The sequence below is a fragment of the Pelecanus crispus genome, chromosome W (genome assembly GCF_030463565.1).
Source record: "Pelecanus crispus isolate bPelCri1 chromosome W, bPelCri1.pri, whole genome shotgun sequence".
NCBI lineage: Eukaryota > Metazoa > Chordata > Aves > Pelecaniformes > Pelecanidae > Pelecanus > Pelecanus crispus.
The window spans coordinates 7,945,170-7,965,109 of NC_134675.1; the positions used below are offsets into that span (position 1 = coordinate 7,945,170).

The 19,940-nt window shown below is 41.8% G+C and overlaps 1 protein-coding gene across 1 annotated transcript in view; it reads right to left on the reverse strand.

Moving 5' to 3' along the window:
* The window catches only part of LOC142596490 (potassium/sodium hyperpolarization-activated cyclic nucleotide-gated channel 1-like), a 221,175-nt gene that overhangs the window by 56,406 nt on the left and 144,829 nt on the right, over positions 1–19,940 (reverse strand). Inside the window, exon 4 of the mRNA XM_075725613.1 lies at positions 18,112–18,330. Within this exon, the coding sequence (XP_075581728.1) occupies positions 18,112–18,330 (219 nt within the window). The remainder of the gene's footprint in view (positions 1–18,111; positions 18,331–19,940) is intronic.

Sequence of the window (19,940 nt, forward strand, 5' to 3'; positions counted from 1 at the left end):
CTCCAGTCATGAGAGTCGTCCCACCACATTTCTGTGATGGCAACTATGTCATAGCCATCCTGCTGCACAAGGGCTTCCAGCTCCTCCTGTTTGTTGCCCATGCTACGTGCATTGGTGTACATGCACTTGTGCTGGGCTATCGATTTCGCCCCCAACGTTGCCATGCCGCCCCTGGGCTCCTCACTAGCGGGCCTGTTTATATCCCCTTCCCCCTTCAAACCTAGTTTAAAACCCTCTCAATGAGTCCTGCCAACTATCAGGAGCAGTGATTTTCTGTGGCATTGGCTTCACCTCATCTCATTGATCCTGTGATACAGAAACATTGCATAATGCTAAATTCAGCACGTGCTACAATGCCTTTAGGTAAATGGGCATGCTTAATTGTTAGCGTCTCGCCCACAGGAAATCCAGTTATTTCAAGAAGCAATTTGAAGTAGTAATTTAGAAAAGGAATATAGAAAAAGGAATAATTAGTTTGAAAACACATAACTTTATATCTGTTGTTTAATAGTTGTAATGAAAAGAAAAAAAAATGTTTTATTAGCACCATAGTTGTTACATCTGCTTGGTGTTGTGCCAACATCTATGCTAGTAGCAGCACCAGCACATGTAAGATAGAAACACTGGTACAATAGAGGTGCCGATCATGGAAATTCTGGCTCTGATAAGACCTAATTATGACCTGCCTTTTTTTTTTATTATTATTATTATTAATTAGTGGAAAATGCCAATTCACCAAAAAGAACTTGCTTTTTAAATTGATCCATTTCAAAGAAACTTGCATGGCAATAAGTTTATCATGCTGTCGTGGTTTAGCCCCAGCCAGCAACTCAGTACCACGCAGCCGCTCGCTCACTCCCCCTACCCCGATGGGATGGGGGAGAGAATCGGAGGAGTAAGAGTGAGAAACACTCCTGGGTTGAGATAAGAACAGTTTAATAATTGAAATAAAGTAAAATAGTAATGCTAATAGTAACAGTATAATAATGGTAATAATAATAATGATACACGAAGCAAGTGATGCACAGTGCAATTGCTCACCACCCGCCGACCGATACCCAGACAGTTCCCAAGCAGCGATCGCTGCTCCCCGGCCAACCCCCCCCAGTTTATATACTGAGCATGACGTCATATGGTATGGAATAGCCCTTTGGGCAGTTTGGATCAACTATTCTGGCTGTGCCCCCTCCCAGTTTCTTGTGCGCCTGGCAGAGCATGGGAAGCTGAAAAAGTCCTTGACTAGCATAAGCAGTACTCAGCAACAACTAAAAACATCAGCATGTTATCAACATTCTTCTCCTACTAAATCCAAAACACAGCACTATGCCTGCTGCTAGGAAGAAAATTAACTCTATCCCAGCCGAAACCAGGACAGTATCCACCCCTTATTCTATACCATCTACGTCATGCACAGGCCCTCCCCTTTCCAATGTGTTCCAATTAATCACCACCGCTTTCCCTATCTTGATATACACACAGATATCATTCCCTTCGTCTATGGCCCATCCCTCTAAAATGTCCATTGAGTTCATTTAGCCCATGACTTTGGGTTCCATCTGTCATCACGGTCTTTCAGAGCAGGAGAGGTGGTGTGCAGTGTTGGACTGTTGCATGCTGAAGTCAGTTCTCATTCCAACATGGTTTCATCAAAGTTCATTTTCATTAAGCTGGGCAATTCTTACTGCAATACCATTGATGCGGCATATAGCAATCATAATATATAGTATTATATACTTAATATTAACCTACTATATTATTATATTAACATGCAGTTAAGAGATAACATATAGTTAAGAGATAACATACAGTATTATAAAGCAATTAATATTATACAATTCAGTTCATTGGCTATTTTCACCCAAAATCAAATTCCCTTGAGGTACACATTGGGCTTCCCCATCCTTTCGCATCACCCACCAAGTGCACCCAGGTCCTTGAGCAAAAGCAATCCCACGAATGGGTTTGCCTTTGCCAGAGGGGGAAGTAACCCAGACTGTCTTCCCCAGCATATTTTTCATGTGCACTACAGGAACTTTATCTCCTTCTACAGTACGTAAAAGTTTTGATTGGGCAGGGCCAGCTCGATTGGCAGATCCCCTGGTGTTGACTAACCAGGTGGCTTTTGCTAAATGCGTATCCCAATGTTTAAACGTCCCACCACCCATTGCTCTCAGGGTAGTCTTTAACAATCCATTGTATCGCTCAATTTTCCCGGAGGCTGGTGCATGGTAAGGGATGTGATACACCCACTCAATGCCGTGCTCTTTGGCCCAGGTGTCTATGAGGTTGTTTCGGAAATGAGTCCCGTTGTCTGACTCAATTCTTTCTGGGGTGCCATGTCGCCACAGGACTTGCTTTTCAAGGCCCAGGATGGTGTTCCGGGCGGTGGCATGGGGCACGGAATATGTTTCCAACCACCCAGTGGTTGCTTCCACCATGGTGAGCACATAGCGCTTGCCTTGGCGGGTCTGTGGGAGCGTGATGTAATCAATCTGCCAGGCCTCCCCATATTTATATTTCAGCCATCGTTCACTATACCCAAGGGGCTTGAACTGCTTGGCTTGCTTGATTGCAGCGCATGTTTCACACTCATGAATAACCTGTGCAATACTGTCCATAGTTAAGTCCACCCCTCGATCACGAGCCCATTTATACGTTGCATCCCTTCCTTGATGGCCTGAGGCGTCATGGGCCCACCGAGCTATAAATAATTCACCCTTATGTTGCCAGTCCAAATCCACCTGAGCCACTTCAATCTTAGCAGCCTGATCTACTTGCTGGTTGTTTTGATGTTCTTCAGTGGCCCGACTCTTAGGTACATGAGCATCTACATGACGAACTTTTACAACCAGGTTCTCTACCCGGGCAGCAATATCTTGCCACAATGCGGCAGCCCAGATTGGTTTGCCTCTGCGCTGCCAGTTGCTCTGCTTCCATTGCTGCAGCCACCCCCACAGGGCATTTGCCACCATCCATGAGTCAGTATAGAGATAAAGGATTGGCCACTTTTCTCTTTCAGCAATATCTAAAGCCAGCTGGATGGCTTTCACCTCTGCAAACTGACTCGACTCCCCTTCTCCTTCAGCAGTTTCTGCGACTTGTCGTATAGGACTCCATACAGCAGCTTTCCACCTCCGATGCTTTCCCACGAGACGACAGGACCCATCAGTGAACAGGGCATATTGCTTTTCATTTTCTGGCAATTTATTATACAGTGGGGCCTCTTCAGCACGTGTCACCTCCTCCTCTGGTGATATTCTGAAGTTTTTGCCTTCTGGCCAGACCATGATCACTTCCAAGATTCCTGGGCGACTGGGGTTTCCTATTCGAGCCCGTTGTGTGATCAATGCAACCCACTTACTCCATGTAGCATCAGTTGCATGATGTGTAGAGGGGACCCTCCCTTTGAACATCCAGCCCAACACCGGCAGTCGGGGTGCCAGCAGGAGCTGTGCTTCAGTACCAACAACTTCCAAAGCAGCTCGAACCCCTTCATATGCTGCCAGTATCTCCTTCTCAGTTGGAGTATAGCGGGCTTCGGATCCTCTGTATCCCCGACTCCAAAACCCTAGGGGTCGACCTCGAGTCTCCCCTGGTGCTTTCTGCCAGAGGCTCCAGGTAGGGCCATTCTCCCCGGCTGCAGTGTAGAGCACATTTTTAATATCCTGCCCTGCCCGGACTGGCCCAAGGGCTACTGCATGAACTATCTCACGTTTAATTTGTTCAAAGGCTTGTTGTTGCTCAGGGCCCCATTTGAATTCATTCTTCTTCCGGGTCACTTGATAGAGAGGGCTTACGATCTGGCTGTAATTTGGAATATGCATTCTCCAAAAACCCACAATGCCTAAGAAAGCTTGTGTTTCCTTTTTGCTAGTTGGTGGGGACATAGCTGTTATTTTGTTGATCACATCCATTGGGATCTGACGACGTCCATCTTGCCATTTTATTCCTAAAAACTGGATCTCTTGTGCAGGTCCCTTGACCTTACTCTGTTTTATGGCAAAACCAGCCTTCAGAAGGATTTGGACTATTTTCTTTCCCTTCTCAAAAACGTCTTCTGCTGTGTTGCCCCACACAATGATGTCATCAATGTACTGCAGATGTTCTGGAGCTTCACCCTGTTCCAGTGCTGTCTGGATCAGTCCATGGCAAATGGTGGGGCTGTGCTTCCACCCCTGGGGCAGTCGGTTCCAGGTGTACTGAACACCCCTCCAGGTAAAAGCAAACTGGGGCCTGCACTCTGCTGCCAAAGGGATGGAGAAAAATGCATTAGCAATATCAATTGTGGCATACCACTTAGCTGCCTTTGACTCCAGTTCATATTGAAGTTCTAGCATGTCTGGCACGGCAGCACTCAGCGGCGGTGTAACTTCGTTCAGGCCACGATAGTCCACTGTTAGTCTCCACTCCCCATTAGACTTTCGCACTGGCCATATGGGACTGTTAAAGGGTGAGCGAGTCTTGCTGATCACTCCCTGGCTCTCCAGTCGACGAATCAGGTTATGGATGGGAATCAGGGAGTCTCGGTTGGTGCGATATTGCCGCCTGTGCACAGTTGTGGTAGCAATCGGCACCTGTTGTTCCTCAACCTTCAGCAACCCTACAATCGAAGGGTCCTCTGAGAGACCGGGCAAAGTGGACAACTGTTTAATTTCCTCTGTCTCCAAAGCAGCTATACCAAAAGCCCACCGGTACCCTTTTGGGTCCTTGAAATACCCTCTCCTGAGGTAGTCTATGCCAAGGATGCACGGAGCGTCTGGGCCAGTCACAATGGGGTGCTTTTGCCACTCATTCCCAGTTAGGCTCACTTCAGCTTCCAGTACAGTTAGCTGTTGGGATCCCCCTGTCACTCCAGAAATACAAATGGGTTCTGCCCCTCTATAGTTTGATGGCATTAGCGTGCACTGTGCACCAGTGTCCACTAGAGCCTTATACTCCTGTGGGTCTGACGTTCCAGGCCATCGAATCCACACAGTCCAGTAAACCCGGTTGTCCCTTTCCTCCACCTGGCTGGAGGCAGGGCCCCTCTAACACTGGTCACAGTATTCGCTGTTCACTTCCTGTAAATGTGAATCAAAAGTCCCCTGATCAAGGTCGGAAGTAAAATTAGCCCTCTTACTCTGTCTCGGGAACTGCTCACTGGAAACTGGAGCTGCAATTTTCCTGGGAGAACCGCCTTTTCTAATAGTTTTTCCTTGCAACTCACGCACCCGTGCCTCTAAGGTTGAGGTGGGTTTTCCATCCCACTTTCTCATGTCCTCTCCATAATCACGCAGGCAAAACCACAGGGTGCCCCGTGGTGTGTATCCTCTATATCCTCTCTCTTGAGCATAGGGACGTTGACTCCTAATGGCTGAGACACTGGTCCGTGCAGGTGGGGAGTAGGACAGATCTTCTCTGAGTTGTTGGAACTCTTGGCACAGTTTTTCCACAGCTGAGACACAGGCCTGTAGGGAGGAAGAGAGCTTTTCTTCGTAGTCCCGGAGTTGTCTAGCCACTTCATCCACCGTTGGTGCCTCGTCGTCTTTCCAGGCTAGTATTGCCAACGAGTTGGAATACGATGCTGGTGCGCTCCGTACCACCTTCCGCCACATGGATTGTGTGCACCTGACTTCATCTGGGTCTTTGGTTAACCGCTCATCATTCAGGTCACTGTAAATCACCTCCAGCACGCCTAATTCCCTCAGGTACTGGATACCTTTCTCTACGGTGGTCCATTTGCTTGGGCGGTATAAAACATCCTCCTTGAAGGGATACCTTTCCTTCACGCTTGACAGGAGTCGCCTCCAGAGGCTGAGCGGTTTTGCCCCTTTTCCAATTGCTTTGTCAATGCCCCCTTCCCTGGAAAGGGATCCCAGCTGCTTGGCTTCCCTACCCTCTAAATCCAGGCTACTGGCCCCGTTATCCCAGCATCGGAGCAGCCAGGTGATGATGTGCTCGCCTGGATGACGACCAAAATCTTTTCGCATATCTCGCAGCTCACTCAGGGATAGGGATCGGGTGGTCACCATCTCATTTATGGGTTCTTCCTCCTCTGGTTCTCGTGATGGCCCTGGTTCATCTTCATCCCTTACTAAACGAACTGATTTCCTCGTGTATTTCTTCTTCTGTATAGGGGCAACTGATACCGGTGCAGGTTGGTTCTCTGGTTTAGCCGCAGTGTTTGTCACTGGGGTTTGAGTAGCCGCAGTGCTCATGGCTGTGGCTGGAGTAGCCACAGTGCCTGGGGCAGGGGTTTGAGTAGCTGCAAGGCCTGTAGTGGGGGTTGGAGTAGCCGCAGGGCCTGTAGTGGGGGTTTGAGTAGCCACAGTGCTTGTTGTTTTGTCATCAGATCCAGAGACCTTCTCTTTCTTTTGAGGGTACTGATTAGCGTTGACCACGGCTCGATAGGCATGGGCCAGTCCCCAGCATGTTGCAATGATTTGTGTCTCTCTGGAGCTACCAGGGTGACAACATACTTCTTCCAAATACTTTACTAATTGTTCAGGATTCTGCACTTGTTCAGGGGTGAAGTTCCAAAACACTGGAGGTCCCCACTGCCCTAGGTACTTGCGCATATGTTCCCACACACCCTGCCACTCATAACTATCCAGCCTTGGGGTAGATCTCTGGATGGTATTTTTAAACTGCTTACTGACCTTTATCAAAACGGAAACAACATTCCCAAGAATTATCAATAGAAGTATCTTAACTGCCCAGGGGTGTTCAAGATACAGGAAAGTTGTTGTAATGAAGGAGGAAACATCATAGAAGAAAGCAGCAAAGGTGCCATTCTGTATTTCCTCCACAACAAGCCTCTCAGAGTAAGAAGTATAATTGCTAACTCTCTCTATGAGGTAGTACCCGAAGTACAGTAGTGACTTCTGTATGAAACCCAAATACCAAAGAATGCTCAAGGTCAGGGTTTTGATAAGGAGCCTCCCAAGCAAAAGATCATGAATCACTGCAGAGCATAGCACACTACACAAACTGACAGCAAGCTTTAACGCGTGCTGCAAAAAAAAGAACATGGTGCAGATCAGAAGAACTAATATCGTGACCGGCAACTGTTAACAGACTCCTTAATACACTCTGGTTAATCTGTTGTTATCTCAAACCCTTCGTGCCCCACGTTGGGCGCCAAAAAGGACTGTCGTGGTTTAGCCCCAGCCAGCAACTCAGTACCACGCAGCCGCTCGCTCACTCCCCCTACCCCGATGGGATGGGGGAGAGAATCGGAGGAGTAAGAGTGAGAAACACTCCTGGGTTGAGATAAGAACAGTTTAATAATTGAAATAAAGTAAAATAGTAATGCTAATAGTAACAGTATAATAATGGTAATAATAATAATGATACACGAAGCAAGTGATGCACAATGCAATTGCTCACCACCCGCCGACCGATACCCAGACAGTTCCCAAGCAGCGATCGCTGCTCCCCGGCCAACCCCCCCCAGTTTATATACTGAGCATGACGTCATATGGTATGGAATAGCCCTTTGGGCAGTTTGGATCAACTATTCTGGCTGTGCCCCCTCCCAGTTTCTTGTGCGCCTGGCAGAGCATGGGAAGCTGAAAAAGTCCTTGACTAGCATAAGCAGTACTCAGCAACAACTAAAAACATCAGCATGTTATCAACATTCTTCTCCTACTAAATCCAAAACACAGCACTATGCCTGCTGCTAGGAAGAAAATTAACTCTATCCCAGCCGAAACCAGGACACATGCACAGGAAAGTCTGTTCAAAGTCAAAGGGAGAGCCAAAGATTCTTCAGCAAATCAATATGGTCTAGTTGCTCAGTTATTGGATGTATTGCTTTTCTTGACTTCTGATCAGAGACCTGAAACTGGCCTTCCCTCATTTCACAGTAGTGTCCTAATGATGAGGAAATGGTTGTTCTAGGCTGGGCATCTCTCAGTGTCTTTTCTGCTTTGTATAAGCATGTATCAAGCTAGAGAGAGAGAAAAAAGTTCTCTTGTTCTTCATAGGGATAGAAATAGTGATGTAGATGATCACATTTCACCTTGCTTTTCTAATGAAGTATAGTTACTTACACAGCATTGAGTGGTGGGAAACACTGAGAAAGACTCATCCCATGCAGATGCTACTCGTGGGAAAGAAGGGTCTGCACAGGGCCATTGGCTGCAATTAATCCACCTCATCACAGGCATTTAACATGTAAGCACCTGAGTCAGTGTCAGATAGCTGCAGTACTAAGATTTTTTTTTTTTTTTTTTTAAGAACCGCAGGAGCTTAGAGATCAGAAAACCTCTGCTCTGAGCAGGTAACCTCATTAATACTATTATTACTTTATGATCTACTGCTTAACATATACAGTCTGAAACCTTGCATATGTTATTTGAGCATATAGCTTGTCACTGCATGATGCAAAGAGCCCTTTCACTTATAAAAGTGACTTGGAGATTATAATTAATTTTTTAAAATCATCTAAAATCATTTATCAGACTCTGTTCAAGTCTCCAGCTTCACCTGAATCACTGAGGTTAACACACAATATCACCTGGCATTCACGATTCTGAGCCTTCTGTACCAACAACTGCAACGGCCTCCAACAGTCCAACAAACTGCTCCTCTTCACGTTTCCAGGTTTCATTCATTCTTAAAAAATATCTGTAATCTTCCTGTCTTCTTTTTCTCCTTACCTTGTCTTTATCTAGTCTTGAAGTACAAACACTTCAGAGACATCCTTAGAGAAATGAATTTATGGCACCTGGAGACTTCTCTGATAAACTATAGCCCTAGAGTCATGGCAGTAAAGTAATACTCCAAGCAACCTTTTGTACACCAATGAAAAGCAGTCATTATAGACCTGACGGTTCCAGAGGAATGCCTGTGAGCGACAGGATGTTTCCCCTTGTATTCCAGAATTATGGAACTTATTCACTAGGTACAGAAAAAAATTAATAAGTTTTAATAAGACTTAAAGATAATTCTTTAATTAGAATAAAAATGAGAATTAGGAGAATTAGTTTGAAGAAAGCTATAAATTGCCTTAAAATATGTTCTTTGCAGAACATGTTTTATTTCTGGTTGTGAAGAAATAGTTCAATGCATCAACCAGAGTAAATCTTATTTTAAAGTCTCCAAAAAGACAAAGAAAAAGTTCTTAGTAATAGGGGATTACTTCCCACATCTCTATGGAGGTTTAACTCTCAAACAAACAATGACACTATGTTTCTGTGCTGATCATTTTAGCAGAAACACTCAGGGAAAGTGTTTTATTCCATATAGCTGGGTTCATCCAAAGGTAAACTCACAAAGTTGTAACTGCTAAAGAGAAATAATGGAACTTCTGTCAAATAATACCTTTGTTTTCTTATTTTTCCTTCTTCCATAACATGAAGGAGAAATATAGAGAACTTTGGAGAAGTGGGCAAAACATCTGTAAGAAGCTATGAAAAGAGGTGAAAGTAGTGAAAGGCTAGCAAAGGGTTCTTAAAAGATTCTATAAACAATTCTAAATTAAAAAGACCTAAGGATTATTTAAATTTTCTTTGACTTTACAGAAATCAGATTTATGAAATACATATCTCTTTCTTCCTATCCTATGTATTTTTAGAACTCTGTTCAGCATCTGAAATTTTAGCAAAATTTACCTTAGTTTTAGAGTAGAATAAAGAAGCTTCTGTTTCCATGGCAAGAGAAGGAATTTACACTATAATACCACTGGCTGTAAGTATGATAGCCTCTAATGGCTATTGTTTCACATGTGCAATTGATAATCTAAGTCCACTTTTATTTTGAACTAGTACTCTAAACACCATTACCAGCAATGACAATGGCATCCTATCGAAAGGCTCCAGCGTGGGAACCCCAGTGAATCCAACCTGGCACCCACACGGCCCTGCTGAGGAGGGTCCTTCAGGTGGGCAATGCAAAGTGGTTGTTTTTGTTTAAAAGAACTTGTTTCCTGTTGTTTTGAAGGGGGCTTGATTTTAAGGATGCAATAGATCACTAGGCTATTTTTTCAATCTTCAAGGGATATGTGGTCTAGACACAGCAAATCGTTTCTGAATTTCTTCCAGATGAGGTCATGTACTGCCCAATCAGAGGCTCTTCTCAGCAGATGAATTCAAGGGCCATCAACAAATCCTCCATTATAAGCTCCTATGTCTATCACAGTTCTTCTATTTAAAAGAAGCTGACAGCCTCTCTCTCCAGTGCAGTCCTGGTTCTTTCCCCTCTTCATTCCTCCCTACCTCCCACTTCACATATCCTTTGGCTCCTGCTACTTCCAGCTGCTTTTTTCCTCACAGGTATACCATAGGAAAAAGTCACAGGTGCCTTCCTCTGTTACACTGATCAATCATCCCTTTCGGCTCTCTGCCTCAATTTTCCTTTGCATTAGCCTTTTGGGCTGCCTGTGGTGTCATTGGTACTCCTGGCTGAGGTGAGGCCTATGTCCATCTTCTGATGCTGCCCAAATGAGGACTGAAAAACTCCTGATGCTGTGCAGGAGTGAAGCAGCAACAAAGAGAGCTAGACTCTTCTGCTAGGTGATTGCCCTCTCCTCTTACTTGCTTAAATTCTCTACAAAGTCAGGAGAAAAGAAAGACCTGTGCCAGAAAAAATAATGTTGAAAAAGGAAAAAGGACAGGGAGGTATCTTAATTAGGGGAATTAACTCCATTAAACTTGGGTTACCAGCTCCTATCAAATGTATAATAAGAAACACCCAAAGACTTGCCTTCGCTTTTCATTTAAGAATTGTTCAACGTTTTCTTCAAAACTTTGTAACATTTTTGCATTTACATCAAATTCTGCAGTAAAGAAATATGTTCAGCCAGCGATGCCTGAATATATGTGTCCAGCGCTGCCCATAATAAAAAGCAGCTGATGAACAAATATTTTTTCTAGAAGGCGATTGTATAGATGCTTATGTGAAAATGACATTTTCCTAACCCCAAACAGTACAATGCTAACTCATAGCATTGTGCATTTTTATGAAAAGATCTGCTTTCATTATGCTTTTAGTAAATATTTAGTGTTTAGAAAAATGTGTTCTAAAGGATTTTTTTTATTTTTTGTTTTGCACAGTTTGGCACAGGTATGATGCAGCTGGGTGGATAGCACTTGGCTTGCACAATACCTGCTACTAGGAGGAACCAATCGCCTTTTTAGAGATACAAGGCAAAAATAACCAGCCTGATTACCCCAGCAAGATTGACTGTAACGAGAAGCTGAAATACAATAATGAAGTACCAGGACAAAACAGGAGAGCAGTCTAGTGAGAACATTCTGACTGATTTATATTCCTCTCCTAAAGTCTTACCCTCAAACTGAGCATATATACTGGGTCTGGCTGGGATGGAGTTAACTTTCCCAATAGCAGCCCTCATAGTGCTGTGCTTTGTATTTGTAGCTAGAAAGGTGTTGATAACACACCAGTGTTTTGGCTACCACTGAGCAGCACAGCATCAAGACACAGCCAGGAGAGCTGACCCAAACTGACCAAAGGGATATTCCATACCATATGACATCTTCTCAGCAATAAAAGCTAAGAGAAAGGAGGAGGGGAGGGGGGTATTCATTATTAAGGTGTTTGTCTTCCGGAGCAACTGCTACACATACCGAGGCCCTGCTTCCCAGGAAGTGGCTGGACATAGCCTGCTGATGCGAAGTAGAGAATAATATTTTGTTTTGTTTTCCTTTGCTTCTGCATGTGGCCTTTGCTTTTCTTTATTAAAATGCCTTTATTTTGACCCATGAGTTTTTCATCTTATTTTCTCCCCCTGTCCTGCTGAGGAGGGGAAGTGATAGAGCAGCTTGGTGGGCACCTGGCAGCCAGCCAAGGTCAACCCACTACAGCATACTATTCATTTCCACTTGAAAAGAAGCACATTTATTTTGTTATCGTTGCATTATTAAAGGTGAGTAACTTCTGATTTTTGTTTAGGGGGAGAGGGGGAATAGTTTTTGTCCTTACTTGTTGCAATAATATCTATTGTTCTTTCCCATTTCAAAACCTGGGAAGATCAAGGTCAAATTAAATATCACAACTATGTGCAGCAAAAATTCAGGTAATTATAATAAATGAAAATTGATAAGATGAGCTGACAGAAAGAGAAAGCAAGTGATGCTAGTAAAGGCCCTATCCTGACACAACAAACATTTTCACATTCAATGAATAAGTCTCTGTGCAGTCCACACTGGCTCTAGTGGCTGTATTTACATATTCAGTTATATGTCAGAGGGTTGAGTTCACGATGGTCTTTATTATGCATCAAAATATTTAAAAAATATTTAAGAATAAATAAAAGAATTTGCATATCTACAAGTGCAAGCATGTTCTTTTAAATAACAGTATGCACCCTTTGAAACAGAATATCCGAAATTTTTTTTCTGAGCTGCAGCTATGTGTTTTTTCCCTTTCAGAATGTTTTGTAATTCAGCTATACCAAATATCTTTTAATAACTTGCTTTATTCTAAGAAATCTCAGCGCTTTCTACAAGGATCATTAAGGCTCACAGAAGACAGGAATATAGCCTGTCAACTGATGGTTGCCAAAACAGCATAAGATGATATAATGATTCAGAAATAATCCAAAAGTCAAGACTTCCAGACCCTTTCTAACTAGAAGACCCCATGGGCTTCCAAATAAAATCACCAACCCAGGAATTATAACTACCAGAAACAGCTATTCATAAATATTTAGGGAATAATGACTTTTCTATTTATCAATGCTATGATGACTATAATGCTTTTGGCACCGTCAATACTTGGTCCCAAAGGTCTGAGACTGTAGGAAAATTTAGCAACTCTTGTACCTGATCACTCATAACACACTTCAAAAATTGTTTACTATTTAAAATACTGCACTGTGTCAAAGCTAAATAGGATATAAATCTGTGCAAGCTGATGAGATTTTTTATAAAAACTTGCAAAACTACAGGCTGATATTCAGTGACCAGATTTTGCTTTATTTCCCTTTTCTTTTCTTGCGAGTAGATATAACCACAGGATAAAGTAAACCATCCCTCATTCTCCAAAATAAGTAATTCCTTTGGGGTGGCATGTATACTGTAGCACAACTGCACAGAAAAGATAAGATTTATCTGCAGAATGGCTCACCTGCTCCAGCAAGCTGAACATGACATGACCTTTTGTTAAAATTATGCTGTATAAGTGAAAACAGGATATTGTTAAGTAAAGAGGAGTTGAGACCAATCACAGAACATTTTTGTGTTAGACTATTCTCAGGCTTTCTAAAAGCCACTAGCAGCATCAGAAAAGCAGGAGCTCCATTAAAAAAAAAAAAATGAACACTATGAAAAGCTACTGAAGTTGCAAATCAGTATTTCATGAGAAACTTTGCTGATCAGATCCAGGAATTACATGCTAAAACTCCATGTTGCAAGTTCAGCTGGGTGTGTAAAATTCAAGTTCTGCTCTTTGTATTCTGTACATCTGTCCAGTTTAAGCAAAAAAAAGCCAGAACAACTACAAATGCAAAGATTTTTCTGAATGGTATATAATCCGTAGGCATCAGAAACTCTGCTTTATCTGTTTCACTCTATCTCATCTGACTGGTCTCCAGCAAGGGCAAGCTGACCAAAAATTATATTTACATTTACATATATATATTTATATTTAGTTTAATAAAAAATATACCAAAAGCTGGCACAAGCCTAGTTAAACAGTGATGTGGTCCTGAGTTTGCTGTAGGTCTTCCTTTTCTATACATTTGCATCATGACCAGAACTGCCATTTCCTAGAATCCTGTGGAAATCTGCAAGTCCCTGATACTTACAGATGAGATACTTACAGATGTCTAAGATTTTCCAGAAAAGTCTGCTAGGCACCAAAGCTCTACTAATGAGCATATTGAGAACCGGGTATCTGCCTTGTTCCACCTTGAGTTTAACCACAAAGTGCTTAAAACTTAGGAAAACATTGAAGAGCTGCTTTCTATATTGCTCATTAAAAAATGCAGAGGCATCACTGGCTGAATGAGTGGTTACCAAGTCTTGATTTACTCTATGGCAGAGCCTCTCCACTGCACCCTAAAATAACTGCTCAGAGAAAGAAGCACGACTTTCCACCCCAGCATTTAAGACACTTGTCTGAGAAAAGGTTTTGTCCCTGCTGCCAGCACCTCTTCTGAGTTTTCTGTTATAAATGCCCCTGGGGAGAGGTGGGGGAGCAGAGTGTGTTGTCCCCCAGGGAGTCATGGTCATTCGCCTTAACCCTCTCAGGCACAGCACATTTTCTATTCCTCTCAGCAAAGTAATGTGGTTTGAGCTGCTGAGGTGAGGAGCCTCCTTTCCACTTTCCTTTCCATCTGCTTCATCTCACACCAGCACAAGCAGCCCAGAGCGAGCAGCAGGGACATACTCCTGCTTCACGTGCAGGTCGGCTCCGAACCTGCCTCTGCCATTTCCAGGACTGTCCTCTGCCCCAGGTGCATCTTGGGCAGGGGAGGCATTGCCACCTGCTCTTCTGGGTGCCTCAGAAGAGAAAGGTGGTCCCTCTCCCCTGTTTTCGAAGGAAGGAGCTCAGATGTCTCACTGCACAAGGTGCTTGAGTATGTGCCACAGCTTTGTGGAGGGGAAAGGAAATGGAAACATGCTTCAGCCACTGCTGCCCCAATGCACCCTGAGAGCTTGCTGCCTCTTGCGAGTGCATGTTGAGTGTCTCCCCATGCACTACATGGACAATTTAAATATCCAAACTGGAGCTGTGAGAGGCAGACTTGAAAAGCCAGTGCAAGGTCTCATGCTGCAAAATCTAAAGCCGTCTTCCTGCCCTAATCCCGTTATTCATTTGTAAACATTTCTTTGGATGCTTAAAAAGAAAATGAAAAATGAACAATCTGTGCTTCAAATCACAATGCTGTCTATGTAAAAATACCCAACACCAATTAGTAAGTTGCTTTTAAATAGTCTTCACATGCAATTATTGCTTTTTATCTGTAGAAAAGTACTTTTAGATCCTTTTCTCCCTTTGAACTAGACAGATTTAACTGAAAATGTGCTAAAGACCATAAAATAAGAGATAAGATAGAAGCAGAGTATAGGGCTAGGAGGAGATGTCCTTTGGGACATTTGAAGTCAATGTCAAGCCCAGAATTCTTTCATATCTTTAATAATGACTTAACATATCTTCCCAAGACTAGGACAGCATCCACTATATGGAGATAGTTGTAATTTTTTGATATGCATATGGTTGAATTAAATATATTTTATGCCTCTCTAATACTTGCAACTGGTAAAATTGCTTTGTCTGTTTTTTCTATTTTTGAAACCTTGCTCGGCTGTTTGAGTTGCTTACCAATAGAGAAAAATCAAAATATACAAAAAGATAGCATAATGAAAATGGATCTAATAGCTGTCATTTTATCAAACCAATTTTAAAATCTTTATGAACATGAGACAATCTGTATGCTATCACAAATCTTGCCTCTATTAGCTTGTTGTGACTTTGTTCCTGGATATTTTATGCCCACATCAGACTGGAACAGAGGAAATATTAACCAGTCTTCAGTCAAGATTATTTAATGATATCCAGAGCATTAGGTGAACATCTTCCTATTAAAAACTCCCAACATCTAAAGGAAGAAGTATTATACTAATGATCTTTAGCTCCTTGTCAAGTGACTGTTCATTTGGCTGAAATACCCATTTATCTAGTTTGCAGAGTAAAGAAAAATATACGATATTCATTAGCAGTATATAGTAATGGTTTATAATTCTTAGGCTATAATCAAAGATTTATTTCTATTGATTAAACTATGATAAAGCAATGGACAAGAATATACAAACATGTCAGTATAGTTGTTATAGCTGATACATATGATTTCAGGGTCTCAGAAAGCAGTAGAAAAAATTCTTTAATTAAGACATCCTTTAGCTCTAGCCCATAATAACTGGCATACAAATGGCTGCCAGAAAGACAGAGAAACATGCAATTTCTGGCTCATTTCTTTCATTCCCGATTGTCAATACCATGTTATGCTTTTGTCTCTGATGTCAGGAAACAAATAGGAAGTAAAAACAAAAAGAAGAATGAAAATGTTTAGAACTGCAGGAAGTTAAAAATGTTAGAAATTAAACATTTCTATACTAATGTTTAATAAAGTGTGTGCATAAAAAACAGGAGAAAAAACAAGAAAAGCTTTGTTTGCTGTTATGTGAAAACATGAGAAATGCATTACCACTTGACTGCTGCCAGGTTTTAATTTACACCAAAAAAGCAAATGAAACTGGCTTTACTTAACACAGTTTAAAATATATGAATATTTTTACACATGCACTATATTTCTGATGCTCAAAACATTGAGATATCATGCTGCATCCAGGAAGGTCCGAGGATAATACCATCCAGGTTAGCTCAGTTGGTTAGAACACGGTGCTAATAATGATTAAGATGAGATTTCAGGTGGATGGTGACATTTCTGCTGATTTCATACATCTGTATATGTGTGTGTGTATATATGTTGACCCTAACCTCTAATGACACTGCAGTTATACTAGGTTTAGGGTTTCCTTCTCTATGCCTTCCTTTATGTCTATGGTTAAGATGCTTCTGCCCCACAGCTCCCTACAAGTGTCCCATTTTGATAAAATTACTTCCCTTTCAGCTGGCAGAACAGACCCAACAAGCCAGTTAGTTTGGGTTAAATCACCTGCCAGGATTAGCCCCGTGACTTTATACTGAGATGAATTAGGTGGTTTCACATGGTCACTGACAGAAGTCAAATTTTCAGAGGTTTTAATGCTCACTCATCCTCTCCTTCTAAGCCTCTCATCCTCACTTATGTTTTAAGATAACATTGTGTGGGCTGTCTTGCTTGCAAACTTCTGTTTTAAACAGCTGTGAGATTAATGTGTCAGCCACTGCTAATTTTTCTTTTACTGGACTTATAGCTCATCCCTTACCTCTCCCTGTCTCATATATTGACTCCATGGTCTTGTTGCAACTTGAGCTTAACAAAACTGAATGTAAACTCTTTTTCTCCTACACACTCTTGTCTTCCTCTCTCTTTGCCTGCCTACAAAGAAAATGCTCCAATCCATCCTACTCAGATTTTTTTTTTTTACTTTTCCCTTTTTCTTGCCCAGCAAACTCAGGCCATTCCTTTTCATCTTCAGCACGTGCCAGGGTCACCTTCTCTACTTACTCTCTGCCAGGTTTCTCCCTCAGGCTTGTGTTCCATCACACTGGGATTTCTGCCCAATTTGCCTTTCTGGACTTTCTTATGGACATATGCCAAATTCTATTGCAAACTCAATTGTCCCTTGCTGAGGTTCATTCTGATCCTTTCTTCCTTATGCCACCATTCCTTGCCTCATCACCTGGTTTCATAGCTACACCCATACTTGCCTCTGCCTTTTATTACACAACTGACAGTGTTAATTAGTGCACCTTTGTGCTCATTTCAGAAAGTTCCCACCCTGTACCTATTTATGCCAACCATATGGTTTATTCCAACCATACCTACAAGGAATCTAATATGGTATTGAACAAACTTTTTCTTCCTGTTTCATAAAGAACTCACTCCCTTCCACTAAATTCTCTCTACATTTCTATCCTTTGGCCACCATTCCTTTTGTCCTTGGAGAGGACCTAACAGGTCATGGAGGATAGTGTAAACAATACCGTTATAAAGCAAAGACCTCTTCTGAGCACTTCTCTGAGGTAGTTCCAAACAAAACTCATTGGGTCTGGTCCTCATTTAAAGGCCATTCTTTTGACATGTTCAAGTTTTTCCCTAAATTGCGATCCAAAGGTATAGACATACCCAAGGTACTGAGCTCAAGGCCCTCATTCAAGCTACCTAGATCAAGCATCTACAGAGTATAGCACAGGGGTATAAAGCACAGTCTGAACCAGGGGATGGAGTTTTCACAGAAGATTCTATAGAGTTTAAAGCAAGTTTCACATCCAAGATTTCATTCAATGCATGTGACACACAGAACCGTGCGCACCCTAAGGAATGTGGGTTCATGCAGGAATATATTTAGCTCATGGCATGTTCTGAATTCAATGAAATTTGCTGCAGGATTCAGATGCTACTAGATTATTTCATGTAAACTTGTAAGGCCGTTTCCACATTTAAAACATCTCATTAATCTATTTCAAAACTTAAGAAGTTACATTAAAATGAGTTACCTTTTCTTGGTATTGTCGCCGTGAGGAATCCAGAGACTGAATGAGGGCAGTGGCATGACCAACAAACATGGCATAACAAGTAGCCCCCACAATCATACTCAACATGGTTATCCAGAGATCAGACATGCTGACAGGGGCACGGGCTCCATAACCAATGCAGAGCATATGGCTCATGGCTTTGAAGAGTGCGTACGAGTACTGCTTTCCCCAGGAATCATTCTGCAAGAAAAGAGACAAGTGACTGAGCCAGCAAGCAGCTGAAGGGAAAAATGTGTTTGTACCTGTATAGTGGGAGCATAGATTACTGGCTCTGAAAGAGCATTCTGGTAACGTATCCTCTGTGCATGAGAAGAGATATTCCTTCTAAATTAACTGTTAGATAAAGCGTCAGAGACTCTGCCAGATAGTACTTAGCACAGTGAGATGAAATAAAATTGACTATTTTTAATACATGATTGTATTCTTAAACATGGGTGTTAACCTAATTACAAGAAGACTAAAAGTCAATTTTATTTTACAGTCCATGGCAGACAGATTAGAAAGAGATGAGCACACAGACTTATCAAGTGCAAGAAGGTAGCATTTTGTTTTAATATGAATGAACATACTCCTATGGCCCCATTTCTTTCTTTTCAGAGTTGTCCATTTTAACACACAACCACATTTCCTCTTATCAGCTGTTTCACTTCCCAAGGAGAGAAAGTGTTATTTGTTGTAATGTATGCTTATCCTGTTTTTCTTGTAATATTTTTTTATACCAGAAGCATCTCAATTCAAAAGAAGTCTGTTTATTCTGCAATTATAGCAAACCCATGTTCATAGATACGATCTGTGAAACACAGCTCAAAATAAAAGGTGAATACCTGGGTCCTGCATTTCTGATATGTAGCTACCCCTTCCCATTCTCTCTGGGAGATTAGAAGGACCCAACAGCTCACTCACAAGTTTTTAAAACTGCAAAGGTGTTGTCAGCATCCTCCCTTTAGCTTTACATAGAGGCAGTCAAAGGGGTTGTTCCCAGAGAAAAGCAGACACTTTAACACATTCCAAAAAGCCCTGGGAGTCCTTGTCAGATTTTTCTATTTTCCTTGTCAAAGGAATGAACAGTTTTATAGTTGATGATCATCCAGTGCCCAGGAAAACAAACTGTGCTTGGAGGCATGCAGTGTTCATAAGAAAACACAGTATTTACCACAAGAAACTGAGAATAATTTCAGAAATGAAGAAGTGAACAAGGAAGAACTGGGATTACATTAGTAGGATTGAGCAGTTATCCTGTATAGTGTCTAATATACAGGACCAAAAATAATAGTCCTGTTAACATCAACAAATCTCCAAATTAGCAGTAGCATTTATATGTAAAATTTACATATGAAATATCAATATTTGTGTCTCTCTTCCACCCATACAAGCTTTGCTCAAATGCTCTTTTTTCTCAAAGAGCTTCAGGCTTGCTCTCTTGCCATTTAAAAACCTATTAAATACCATAACTGTTATAAATATTAAATAAAAGCTGATCTTGATTTTGTCTATGAACCTTTTCTATCATATCGTCAGTGTGATAAATATCAATTAAAATTCTTTCAATAAAATCATATTTTTACATCAAAGTCTTTGAGTCAATCCAAAAGCTGGTTGGTTTTATTTCTCGACTGAGATCCTTTCCAAGTCTGTGAATTACAATTTTAAGTAAAATACCATTGTCCTTAAGAAAGAATAAGAAAAGGGTAAGTGAGAAGAAGCAAGAAGAAACAAAATACAAAGAGGGCTTTCTACTAAATATGTAACAGGGTGAGTGAAAACTAAATTAAATACTACTTGAGAAGTAG